Genomic DNA, 13,656 nt, shown 5'->3' on the forward strand with positions numbered 1-13,656 from the left:
ATTTTATATTATTATTACATTGTGGTTTTTTTAATAAATAGTTCAAAGAAGTGCCTATTATAGCACTCATAATATGATAATAGAATGGAATGAAGGAGATACTAAAAACTTTACCACCGGAATTTGAAATGAGATACGACAAAGTTTTTAACAGCCAAGATAATAAGAAAATTAGTTCAAAATTGGTTCCTGAACTATTAAGATCATTAAGACCAAGATATAATCCTTCATATATACAATTAAAGAATGGCTTCGATCATTACATAAACATTGAAGAGACAGCCATTTGTTAATTATGAAAAGAACATAGGATCAGACCAATAGACGTGTTCATAATAACAATTGTGTCGCTGAGGTATGAAATCCATTAATAAATTTGCATTTATATCACTTTAACATTCTACTAACATTTACTTTACTAACGTTTTGTAAACATTTAACATTCTGTTCATATAGAAAAGACCCAAAGAAGGTATATTGTAGCAGTATCTTAGCAAATCAATAATGATATTAAAACTTTTAGGGAGGAATTTAATAATATGAGATTCAATGACCTAAAAAATGATACGAATATGAATAGGGCACCTCGTCTTAATGATAAAGATGTTGAGACATTAAGCAAGGCCCTGTATTATTCTAAGAAGGCATATGAAGAAGCTCTTTTAGCTAAAGAATTGTCACTTTGAACAGAAAACGTGATCAAGGGGATTTGACGGTATGAACAGGAAATTTGACGACGTCAAAAGCGATATGCAAATTTTTTAATTCTCAAGATAATCGATGACAAACACGATCATTGAAATGAATTTCTCAACAACCGTTAAAATACAAATAATTAATGACAAAAAAATCGCCCAACCCTAACGATAAATTAGATAAATTACAGGATGTTATTGACGGTATTTGTAATCAATCGAAAAAAATAAAAAAAAAAAGAATTAGATTGTTAGATTTTAGGAAATTGGTGTTATATGGTATGTATACAATTTAAATTAAAGGATAAAATAATTTTATTTATTATTAATATATTTTATTTATTTTACATGAAAAAGGATGAATTATATTACGAGTTGTCATTTCTTTACCAGTCATACTCCGGTCACTATAAAGAGAAAAACAAAAAATATTTATTTCATTGTAGATAAAGGTTGTCCAAAGACATACATGTGTATGAAAATTTTAAAGTAATTTTAAAAAGAATTTTCCAAATATAGAATTCTGATGAATCAGTAATATTGAAATATGGAGTGAAAATTTAAACGGAGATAGACGATTATTCAACATTGTCATATTACCATGACCAGGGTTGGGAATTGTACTAGTACAGTACTAGTACAGTATAGTACAGTACTAAGTACTGTACTTGTACTTGAAAATTTAGTACAAATACAATTTTAATACATACTATTAATAAATTTTATTGGTTAATTTTATAAATATAAACAATATTGATCACATGATATCTACCTAAAATGGTTAAATTATATCCTAAAAAGTAATAATTGTATTAGTACAGTGTACTTAGTACTTGTACGAAATTTTTGCTAGTACAGTACGTACTAGAATTTTGCTAGTACAGGTGTACTACCACAACCCTGACCATGACCAGTGATGTAACTCTTCTGTCATGAAGTGAATGATTATTATTATTATTTAGCCAACCGACATGATATATTATGGGTAATTTGTTTGTTGATCAAATTTAAATTATCTAAAATAATTTCTTAAAATATTAATATTAATTTTATTGGCAAAAGATGGAGGAAGAGGTAGTGGCGGTAATGGTAGTCATGGTGGTCATGGTGGTTATAAAGATTGAAAATAATCTCTCTACGAGGTTCAAAGTGAATATTATTCTACTAAAAATGTCAGTTATATCACTCATATGTGTAACTAAGAGTCATAAAGTGCAAAATCAAGACATTTCAAATAGCAATTGATACTATGTTACAGATAAATTATTAATGTTGTTTAGGCATTCTATTTATCTATTGGAAATTCAGTCATCCTTCCATTTGGAGAATATGATATCATGAAGATTAGCTTCGTATTCATTTCATCTCAAGATAATAATGATGGTCCAAAATCGAGGTTGCTGCTAAGACGGAGATGATATCATTTTTGTTAATCAAAAATTTTCTTTTCAAGATCATGCTTATGAAGGTTTATTTATTTTAATTCTATTATTTTTATAAAAGATACAGTATCTATTTTCTAATTTTTTTTTTTTAGAAATTTAATATAGCATTTTTCAATTGTAGATTTTTTTCATCATTTAATTCATATAATGAAACAACATTACAATTAAACACCTTACCAAAACTTTTACATAAATTTGGTAAAACTTCTTCTACACTGATTTCCTCCATCAAATCATTCTTATTTTTTAAATTATTTAATTCTTTTGAAATAGAAGTCATTTTCTTGTCTTGTAATCCACATGGCATTATATGTTCAAACCAATTTAAATCTGTATTACAATTTAACGCAAAACCATGTGATGTTATATATCTTTGTACTTGAATTCCTATTAAAATATTTATAACAAAATTATGAGAATTTTTTTTTTTTTGGTAAAACAAGGTTAAAATCAAAATATTATATTACCTATTGCACATAATTTTTCATCATCATTAATCCAAACTCCTGTATTCTTGGTGGTTTTAGCCTTAATTCCATATGTTGAACATGTGTCTATAATCACTTGTTCTATAGCTTCAACATAACATCTTACCGAAAGCTATCATTAAAAGAAACTATTAATTAACGTTTAATAATATTATTCTTAATGAATTATATATTTTTTTACCTTAAAATTTCGTATATTCAAAATTGGATATCCAACCAATTGTCCAGGTCCGTGAAATGTAACTTGACCACCTCTTAGCGTCTATTCAATAAATAAATAATTATAAATCAAACATATTTTATTTAAATATTTAATAATCGAAACACCTTTCAAATATGATATTTTACTTCATAATATTCCGCACCAAATTTTTTTAAACGGATTCTTTCATTTTCACTCTTCTCTTTTTCTCTTCTACCAGTTGTATAAGTAGGAGGATGCTGGACCAACAATAATACGTTGCCTAATTTATTTTCTATTCTATTTTTTACTAAATAATTTTGAAGATTTAATGCTTTTATGTATGTTATTTGATTCAAATAAATGTATGGAAGGACTAATGAATGCGAATGTATTAATGGAAACGTGCATGTTGATTTATATACTTTTTGAAGTGAATTAAAAGAATACATTTAAATTTTTTTTTCATATATTATTATACAGATAAATTATCAATTATACATTAAATTTCATTGGTTAATATTGTTATAGCTCACCGCAGCAAGGTAAATACTAGTTAATAATAATACTATTAATTCATATCTTTTCATATCTTTGTTGATCTTTTTTCTTATTAATATAACTATCGTGCTTATTCATTGAATCTATCAATGATGTTCTTAATATAAATATTCTCCGAGACTTATATTGCTTTGCAAATAAGTATGTAATATTATAAATATGTAAAAAGTTTATAAAAGTTTATAAGTCGAAATTACAACAAAAAAAACCCAAGTTCCTACAATGCGATCTATATAAAAAAATTGAAAATCTCATTTTTTATCTGCTTTATCTACTTTATCTGCTTTATCTGAGTCTGTCGCCCTTGAAGTACCCGGTTTCTCTGGGAGTGAATGATGTCTGTATTCTTTTTTTGAACGTTTTTTAGGCTGATCAGAATTGTCTTCCTGTTCATCACCATCTGAACCACGTCTTTTTTCCTTACGCATGCGTTTCGAATTTTCAGGAATATCTTTCCGTTCGTCAGCTAACCCTCGCCTATTTTTTGAATGTTCTTGATTAGCAATATAAATACGATTACGTTTTTTATTAGGCTCATGGTCACGCTGTCTTTCTGGACTTCGTGCTCTCTTTGACTTTTTACGTTGTTCTCTTCGATCATACCCTTGACGTTTTTCTGTCGACGTGATTTTTGAAGACGTTTCCTCTATTTTATTATGTTCTTTCTTCTCTTTTGGTTTATTACGCCGATTGTACTCATGACTTGACTCATATTGTGGTAAGCTGATAATAAAGATCACATTAGAACACTATAATACTATACGAATATGGTTTGTAACTTACTCTTTAGGTTCTGCAGGTAAAGGATCTGTCCAGAGATAATCATGGTCCAATGCTTGAAATGCATTTAGCCGTTGTCTTGGATCAAGTACAAGTAATTTATCCATTAAATCAGCTGCTTGTTCACCATATCTTAAAAATCAACAACTTTAGATTATTAGTCTGATCAAATAAATCAAAATTTGTTTTTTTTTAAAAAAAAAAAAGATTATTCTCTCAACCTTTCGTATTCAGCTATTACTTTTCGTGGAGATTCTTTTTCAGGCTCGACTTGCAGATCTGATATTCCCAAGTCTTTAAAGGTATCAGTTGTTGGTGTCCCGCACAATTTATAGATAATTTCTAACTGATGAATATCAGAATTACCTATAATTATATTAAAGCAATAAACGACACTTAGTTATTGTTAATATCTCTGATATGGGCTACACTATATTTTATAATTTTGTTAAAATTGACAATAACCCATCAGTATTGGTTGTCTTTTTAACATCTCGCCAAAAACGCAACTAGAAAAAAAATTTCATAAATGAGTATAATGTATAATAATTAAGAACAGTAAAAATTTTATTATCTACTTACCCAATTGCCCACATATCAATCGCGGGTGTATATCGTTTTGCACCGAGTAATAGTTCTGGTGATCTATACCACCGCGTTACCACGCAACCTGTTAATGATTTATCGTTTATTATCGGACGGGAAAGGCCAAAGTCTGCAATCTTAAGAATGCCGTTATTATCAATTAACAAATTGGCAGCTACAAGAAAAATTAATTGTACAATTGTGTGAGTGTGAATTAAAATTTAATTAAAATTCGATTTATTATTTTTTTTTTTCTATAGTTTTTATAGAGAAATACCTACCTTTCAGATCACGATGTAATATTCGTTGCTAATTAAGAAAATTCAAATTAAATATAATATCTTCAAGATTATTTTACAAATTAAATTAAAACTACACACTTGATGCAGATAAAAGGTCCCTTCTAATAATTGCCTTAGATAACATTTGATTTGTGGAGCAGCGAATTGGACATCTTTATTTTCTAGGAGCCCAGCTAGATCGTGATCCATATAAGGAAAAACCATATATATTGAAGGTTGATCTTCCTTATCACCTTTAAAAATAAATTTCTTGGTTACGATTTGCGTTTTTTAATAATTAAACTGAAGAAAATTTACCAAGAAAATTTACCATATTCAAATGCCATATCACTCAATGTGACCACATTTGGGTTACTAAGTTGCCGGAGGATCTTGATCTCTCTAATCGCAGTAATTGGAATGCCTTCTTTTTCATTATGCATCAAGATCCTTTTCAGAGCAACAACGTTCTTTGTCTTTTTATGAATGCCTTTGTGTACCTCACTATTATGTAATTGTAATTAACGAATTACAGTGAATAGACGCAAATGTAACTTCGGAAACAAGTATTGGAGATCTAATTATAAACTTGTATATTTTCATACCCAAATGTTCCCTCACCAAGTTTATCCTTTATCTCATAGTCAGTTATTGAAGAACACCCTACAAATGTGTGATCACTAAAATAAAAATAAAATTAATATATTAAATAATTTAAAAAAATGAATAAATGAACTCTTGTAAAGATCAAAATATATTTCATACGGATAAAAGTTATGGGGAGGGCTATAAGATTGTACATTTTTCGGTGTTTTAATTCTATAGGGGGAACCGGCGGGAGTAACAACACTACAGCCTCCATTTTCGTCACTGTATATTCCTTGAGCTTCATTGCCAGAATCATTGAAAGAAAAATGTTCCTCTTGCGATGAAGGCCTTGAAGGTGCATCCGCAGGACTAATTGGATGCTCATTTGTTTTATAAGTAGATGAGGGAGAGGCTGATAGGTTTAAAGCATCGTCAGCTGTCATTATGTATTTTGAAGGTATAACTAAAAATTAGAGAGTTTTTGCTATTATGAAGGAAGGAAATATTTATTTTTTTTTTTATTTCAATAAATGGAGAATTGAACTGAAGATACTCTGAAGCTCAAATATTTATACAGAACATTATCAAACTATCATAAGTCACGTGCTTTGATGTAATCTTAAATCAACATAATTACTAACTGGCTAAATTACTCATTAAAAATATCATTAAATATAGTATTATATGCATAAACTAATAAACTTAGTACGGAGATTTTCCAATTCTTTCACATAAAGTTTTCCAATAAGTTTCATGATGATATTCAAAAGCGTTCGATCCGCCATACTCCGACTCTAATTGATTTTCGTTAATAAAATCTAAACAATTAACCCATTGGGCGTTTTGAACCGTTTTACCAGGATTATGTATATCTACGAACTTAATTTTGTTTTTTGTAACGGGATCAATAAAGGGAGATAATAATTTAAAAAATCCCCAAAAATACCAAGGAGCTAAAAAAAAAAATGAATTTCATTTAATTTTTTTTAAAGAAAGAAATTAAATATAAATATATATATTTATATATTCACCATTAATAATCAAAGAATATCCTAATCGTTCAGGATAATGAGAACTCAAGGCATGCATAAATTCTTTAGCAACTCCCAAACCGGGACTACTTCGAGCGGTACATTTATTAAAATCAATAATAATTACAATGTTTTCTACATTTTCCGGCATTATTGTAATTGCGCTTTCGAAATTAAATATTACAAAGCGTAATTGATCAGGACCAGGTAAAGTATTCTCCAATCCAGGTCTCAAATAAAAAATTGGGCGACCATTATTATCAAATCCATTTAAATGTTGTTTACCTGTAACAGCCTTAATTAAATACATAAAAAATTCATCAGCAGTTAGCGTTTATAAATACTTTTTATATAGTAATCATTAATTAATACCTCTGCTTCAACCGTTTTAGGATCAATATCCGAAGGTTTATATTCTCTTCTCCATTCTAGACTATATTTTATTCTATTCTTTGCATCTGTTAAATTCCACTTAGCTGCTCGCAAATTACGTTTTAAGCAAGCATCAGATGCCCAATTTTTTTCTTCTTGATAACGATCATCTTCCTTTGGGAGTAAAATGCTATCTACGTATTCTCTGACTTTACTAAATTTTTCTTCCTGTTCTGCAGTAAGTTCAGGAGGAACGGGTAAAGTTACATTATCAGGACAAGTTAAAATTGGAATTTTGGTATATAGGGATTTAATATCTGTCTCTTTATTATTTGTCATTTTAAATTTTTAAAAGTAAACATTAAAACAGTAGAAAATTTGAAAAAGAAATATTCGGACATTTTTATACTTTCTTAAGAGATACGGAAAATAATAAATCCTTTTTTTTTTGATGCAGCTATAAATACCGTGCAAACATTACTGTAACACCTAAGCACCTAAGATTATAGGGGTCGTTGTCACACATTATTCCTCGTTTATAAGGTAAAGTTTTCTTTAAGATGCATAAGTTCCGTATCCAATTAATTTCCTTTGAGTTGTAATATAATCCCTTTAATGTCGAAAATATACCAGCAACGAGATGAATAAATAGAATAAATAAGTATTTTTTTTATTATCATTTTATGATGGAGCTTGTCAACCTCACTTTTTTAAATATGAATTTCAAACTGAAGTTGATCAAGTCTTACGTAAGATGGTTCGAGATTCAAATTTTTTAATCACATTATTTGAAAAATTGTATTAAACGTGGGGATTTCCGATCCAGATTTCTTCCAGCATCTGAAAGTTCTTTACGAGCGAAACCAATAAAGAAATAAAATAAAACCTCCATAAATGCGTAGTAGGTGGACATTGTACAACGGAACTGCGCATTGAAGTATCTCGGAAAGTCTAGTTGTCTTTGTAAGTTTAAAAAGAACATCGAGAATCCCCCAACAAGGGGAGAAGATTGTGACTTTTCCTGGAGAGTTGTATTCCCGTTAAAATTCCAGGAGTTGCAACGGTAGATATAATTGCGGGAAACTTAGATATATCGAGAATTTTATGAAATTCTTTGTAAATGCTTGATATTCTTATGCTTTTTATGCTTTTATATCTGTTTTAATTTAGCACATTAATGATTCATTGTTAATGCAACTTTGGAAATTCATGATAATAATATTAAACAAGAAAAAGTCTTATCAACCTTTTGGAAATAAAAAAAATACATCCGTAATTTATTACTTGTCAAAGTACAATCGGAATTCTTAATGTCTGAATCAAATATTTAAATATTTAGATAATGACTAATTTTCATAGGGGAGAAGACCTTTGTAGTTTGTGATTATAAAAGGTGATCGGGCAAGAATTTATTTTTAGAACTAAAATGAAAAATAATAGAATTCATAAATCAACTTTTTTTTCTCCTTTGTTTTCTCAATTTTCTTAGCTTTCTTGACTTTTTGGACTGACATCTTCAACGCCCAAACCGGTTTCTTCAAGTTCAAGGAAGTCGCATCATGCTTTCAACATTCCTCTTCAAAGAATTTCCAAAACATTTCAGACATCATGTCAAGGTCAAACACGTGACTATAACAGTCTAATAAACGCCTTACAAATGATGATATATGATTGAACAAAATCATAAGAGAATGATGTTATAAAGATGTTATAAACTTTTCTTCATTCTGAAGTGAAAGGATTATTTTTTAAAAATCGTCCATCTGAGTCTTATTGGGTTTAAATCATGTTCTTTGGCACCTTTCTTATTTCTTTATTGTTGCGCCTCATCATTGAGATTATTACTGAGACCATTGGCGGTCACTTCCAGTTGTCTCCATCATCTGAATCAATATAATCTTTAATAAATTTAAGTTGGTTAAATATTCTCTGAGATCCTATTATCCGTTATCCTTGTTCGTGATATCGATTTTTACATAGGTGATATCCATTATTATTGGTAGTTTTATGTTAAGCTGAAACATGAATGTCGTGAACTTGTTTGTTTTGTGTTGGATATGCAAAAATTATCAAATGTTGATAATATTCGATTTGCACAAAATTTCCATAAGAAATGCTACCTGGATCTTAAATGTCCACAAGAGGCAATCATAAGAAATTGAATTATTTGACATTTTGACTGATTAAAGGTTTTTTTCATCGATTCCAATTCTCTATTATTTTTTATAAATAAAATAAAAAATATAAAGAATGATAAGAAAAGAAAGAAAAAAATAAAGAATTTAATAAAAAATTAAAAAATAAAAGAAAATAAATAGTAGAAATATCAAGAATTAAAAGAAAAGATAAAAGATTTTAATATTTTGTATTAGTTATTTACGGGGCGCATGAAAAGTAGGTTTGAAGGAGGGAAAAGAAATAGGTAAGGATATTAAGGTGACAAATTGCGTGACGACCGTATAATGATTTTTTTTTTTAGAAATAAAAAATAATGTTTTATTACACAAGGTTGACATGTGATTCCTATATTTTAACCAATATTGTATATATTAAAAAATAAACGTGTTTCACAGAATTTTGCTAAGTTAAATAATCATTACATCATATTTTTTTGCGCCAATTTAAAAATAAGTAGTATGTTTTGTAAAATTTATGCCGCGCCATCATTACTTGGTAAGGTTATGTATTTTATTCTTTTATCCTTTAATTTTTTAATAGCAAAAGAAAGATTGCAAGTGAAATTATAGTGAATGCAATCAATGGTCAAATGTTTTTATTTGTAAAAGCTATGCTACATATTATAAATTAAATAATCAGGTATTAATTATGTACTTTGTCCTAATAATAAATTACATATTCAATAATAAAATAAATATTAACAATTATATATATACATATGATAATATGATGATTTTTTTTTTTTTAAAAAAAAAAATAAAAAAAATAAAAAATGTTTAAATTCTATATAACAAAGGAATTTTTTTTTAAAAAAAAATTATTGAATTATTTCGCGAATTTTTTTCGTATGTTAGTCCATCAAAAATATTATGACAATTTTTGTCCAAAACTTCCGGTATCTGTATGCTTTTCATACAGACTATACTCGTTTTTTCAACAGGGAAATGATTTTATCAACGATGTAGTCAAATGATTATTAGAGAGGAGGATCATCTAAAGAATTGCAGTTGTATCAGTAAGTGATGAAACATGAATACAAATATATCTCCTGAATGATTTGGAAATAGAAAGAATATTAAAGTTCTTTACCATCTGGAAATTCGCGGTTATCATCATCATCTGCTGCAAAGTTAATAGCATGAGTATCAGAATAGAACATTATCGAACAAGAAAAAAATTTTCTTACCATCCAGAATTTCATGGTCATCATCATCTGTTGCAAAGTTAAAATTGGCGTGAGTATTAAAGATAGAACTTGAATAAATAAGAAAAAAAATGTTACCGTCTGGAATTTCATAACCATCGTCATCTTTATGTTAAAATGATAAAATAGGGTAAGTATCAGGATAGAGTATGGACAAGTAAGAAAAAAAGAATTGTATAAGTTTCATACCATCCGAAAGTTCCTTACTATCATCCGGAAGTTCTTTGCTAATGCCTATAAAGTAAAGTGCGTGAATGTCAGAACAGAGCACGAACAAATAAGAAAAAAGTATATAAAAATTTCTTACCATCCGGAGGTTCTTTGTTGTCGTTCAGAAGTTCTCTGCTATCATCCGGAAGTTCTTTGCTAATGACTGTAAAGTAAAAATGCGTGAATGTCAGAACGGAGCACGAACAAATTAAAAAAGTATATAAAATTTCTTACCATCCGGAGATTCTTTGTTATCATTCAAAAGTTCTTTGCTATCATCCAGAAGTTCTTTGCTAATGTCTGTAAAGTAAAGGTGCGTGAGTATTAGGACTGAGATGAATAATTAAGATGAATACAAAAGTTCATACCATTTGGAAGTTCTTTGCTAATGTCTGTAAAGTAAAAGTGCGTGAATGTCAGAACAGAGCACGAACAAATAAAAAAGTATATAAAAATTTCTTACCATCCGGAGATTCTTTGTTATCATTCAAAAGTTCTTTGCTATCATCCAGAAGTTCTTTGCTAATGTCTGTAAAGTAAAGGTTCGTGAGTATTAGGACTGAGATGAATAATTAAGATGAATGTGAAAGTTCATACTATCTGGAAGTTCTTTGCTAATGCCTGTAAAGTAAAAGCGCGTGAGTGGATTGAGCATGAAAAATTATTAAAAGAATGCAAAAGTTGTTTACCATCCGGAAGTTCTTTACTATCATCTTGAGATTCTTTGCTAATGTCTATATATAGTAAAATGCATGTCAGCATAGGACATAAGCAAAATAAGAAAAAAAATTGTAAAGATTCCTTACCGTCGGGACTATCGTTATTATCTACAAATTAAAAAGATGAATGAATATAAATATAGAATAAACAAATAAATAAAAAAGTAGATTTCCATTACCATCTAAAAGTTCATCATCAATATCTGCAAAGCAAAAACACGTTAGGTGTTAAGATGAAAATGAGAAAATAAGAAATACTGTATGTAGTATAAATTTTCTTACCTGGAAGTTCACGATCTTGATCATCATCAACTTCTGCAAAAGTTAAAATTGGATGAGTTTCAATATAGGGCACGAACAAATAAGATATGATTTAAGAATTTACCTGCAGATGGTTCTTGCGGTTTAGGAGGTGGATTATATATTTTTGCACGATATCTTCTGTCCTCTTTGCTTTTTTCATCATCAGCTTCCTCAAATTGTTTCGCTTCCTCATCATTGCGGCTCACCTCAGTAGGAAACCAACCAAGAACGGATTGCCATTCCATTATTTTTTCTTTAATATCTAGCGCAGTTGGCCGTTTTTGTGGATCACTATTCCAACAATTTCTTATCAAAGTTGCATAACATTCAGGCATTTCTTTGGGAATGTTAGGTCTTCGACCTCTCTTGATCTGATCGGCAAGTGCTTCATCATCGGCGAGATCTGCATAAGGTTTTTCACCAGTTCCCACTTCCCATAAGATCATTGCAAAGCTATAAATATCAGATGCTTCAGAGTATGGATTTTTATTTAATACTTCAGGAGCAATGTAAGGTGTGACACCAATAATTTTTTCCGTTTTTTCTTCACTGGCTTGTTTAGATAACCCCAAGTCGGTAATTCGTGAGGGATACAGAAGATCTTTGAACTGCAAAATATTTCCAGTATGGAGATCACGATGTGTCATACCAGTCACATGAATTATTTCTAAGCCCGCGACTATGTTTCGAAGAATATCAAGTTTCCGACGCCAATATAATTTAGCTTTGTTATTTTGAAGATATGTTCGTAAATCACCATTTTCAGCGAATTCCATTACTATTGCATAATCTTTTGTATCCGGATTTTGAGTGATACCGAGATAGCTAATAAGATGACGACTAGCACATTTAAAATATGCTTCAAGCTGCAAATTGAATTGTTTAATAAGTTAATTAAAAAAATGGTGGCATAATACAATTAATGACATTAATAACGTTGAAATATGTATATGATTATATAATGATATAATACCTCAGTGATAAAATTATCACTAATATTGTCCTTCATAGTTTTTATAACAACTTGCATTTTTCCTTGTCTATGCCATTGTTTTTTATTATGATTCCATCGTACAACATAACCATTTATCCAAGTTGCCAGAGATATTGTTCCAAAACCACCTTCAGCAAAATCTTTTTTGTCTATTTCAAGATCTTCATAGGGAATCCATTCAAGAAAAAGGATAGTGTTAATAAGGGAAGGCCTAACGTATTTAACTAATTTGTCAATTTTTTCGTTTCCGCATGACCAATTTTCATATTCTTTTTGATATCGCTCTTGAATACAAGGTTGGCAAGGGAGTTTGTCTATTTTACACTGATTACATTTTGAACAGTTGTGCGGCATTGGCCTACGTAGAAAATCAAGATATGAAAAACAAGAACGTGCTTTGACTCCTTTCTTTCCTATTGTGAAAGGATTTGTAAAATACATGTTTTTAAAATTAAATAAGACAAGAAGAGAAACGAAGAATTATTTTATAGGTTACCCAATTTATAAATTCATTAACATACACAATTTGATAACAAATTCTTATTGGAAGGAAGAAATTTCTGAACATGCTACAAATAGGAGATTCCTTTTTTGGAATGGCATGATTGGGATGAATTGATCAACAAAAACAAATAATTCTTTATAAAGTTTCTTTATTTCTCAATTTCATTTTTAAGCTGAATAAGCACAATTGCCACAAAAAGTTTATAATTAATCATTTTCATTCGAATAATAAATAATAAATTTAGTTATTTTTTTTAGGATAAGGTGATTTATTTAATTATTTACGGAATCCAAGGCCGCTCATATTGCTATTATGTGTCACACTGTGAAGTTATCCGTTGCACAATTTAATTACAATGAAAAAAATTTGGCGTTTTAAGGAGAGAACATTCTGGGCAAAACCACAGAAATATCCAAATTTGTCAAATTGGCTTAAATTCTTTAAATTTTTGTTTATTTTTTTATTTACATACACGGAGTGAGTTTATGCGAGTGTTACAGAATTGCATGCATTGTTGGATTTGTTTGTAAATTAAA

General features: G+C 29.1%; 4 protein-coding genes across 4 annotated transcripts; all 4 read right to left on the bottom strand.

Moving 5' to 3' along the window:
* Positions 1-2,228: 2,228 nt before the first annotated feature.
* On the bottom strand, positions 2,229-3,261 carry OCT59_027018 (uncharacterized protein; the record flags this gene model as incomplete). Its single annotated transcript, XM_025329151.2, has 4 exons — positions 2,229-2,527; positions 2,608-2,740; positions 2,810-2,890; positions 2,977-3,261. 4 exons carry the CDS (start codon positions 3,259-3,261, stop codon positions 2,229-2,231), a joined length of 798 nt encoding a protein of 265 aa, XP_025177770.1.
* Positions 3,262-3,621: 360 nt separating this feature from the next.
* Positions 3,622-6,047, bottom strand: OCT59_027019 (uncharacterized protein; the record flags this gene model as incomplete). Its single annotated transcript, XM_025317682.2, has 10 exons — positions 3,622-4,093; positions 4,154-4,282; positions 4,372-4,516; positions 4,616-4,659; positions 4,733-4,910; positions 5,017-5,044; positions 5,116-5,270; positions 5,348-5,520; positions 5,622-5,696; positions 5,782-6,047. 10 exons carry the CDS (start codon positions 6,045-6,047, stop codon positions 3,622-3,624), a joined length of 1,665 nt encoding a protein of 554 aa, XP_025177769.1.
* A 67-nt stretch (positions 6,048-6,114) lies between these two features.
* On the bottom strand, positions 6,115-7,441 carry OCT59_027020 (uncharacterized protein). Its single transcript, XM_025317681.2, has 3 exons — positions 7,008-7,441; positions 6,636-6,930; positions 6,115-6,557 (listed from the first exon to the last, which is right to left on the bottom strand). The coding sequence occupies exons 1-3, from the start codon at positions 7,344-7,346 to the stop codon at positions 6,307-6,309; spliced, it is 885 nt and encodes a 294-aa protein (XP_025177768.1). The 5' UTR covers positions 7,347-7,441; the 3' UTR covers positions 6,115-6,306.
* A 2,720-nt stretch (positions 7,442-10,161) lies between these two features.
* On the bottom strand, positions 10,162-13,056 carry OCT59_027021 (uncharacterized protein; the record flags this gene model as incomplete). The annotated part of the gene is made up of 16 exons (XM_066136655.1): positions 10,162-10,178; positions 10,275-10,307; positions 10,372-10,398; positions 10,468-10,494; positions 10,579-10,623; positions 10,697-10,762; positions 10,834-10,899; positions 10,968-10,991; positions 11,063-11,128; positions 11,197-11,220; positions 11,289-11,333; positions 11,406-11,426; positions 11,498-11,521; positions 11,601-11,633; positions 11,704-12,487; positions 12,595-13,056. The coding sequence occupies 16 exons, from the start codon at positions 13,054-13,056 to the stop codon at positions 10,162-10,164; spliced, it is 1,764 nt and encodes a 587-aa protein (XP_065993123.1).
* Between the last annotated feature and the right edge of the window lie 600 nt (positions 13,057-13,656).

This window comes from Rhizophagus irregularis, chromosome 7 (genome assembly GCF_026210795.1).
Source record: "Rhizophagus irregularis chromosome 7, complete sequence".
NCBI lineage: Eukaryota > Fungi > Glomeromycota > Glomeromycetes > Glomerales > Glomeraceae > Rhizophagus > Rhizophagus irregularis.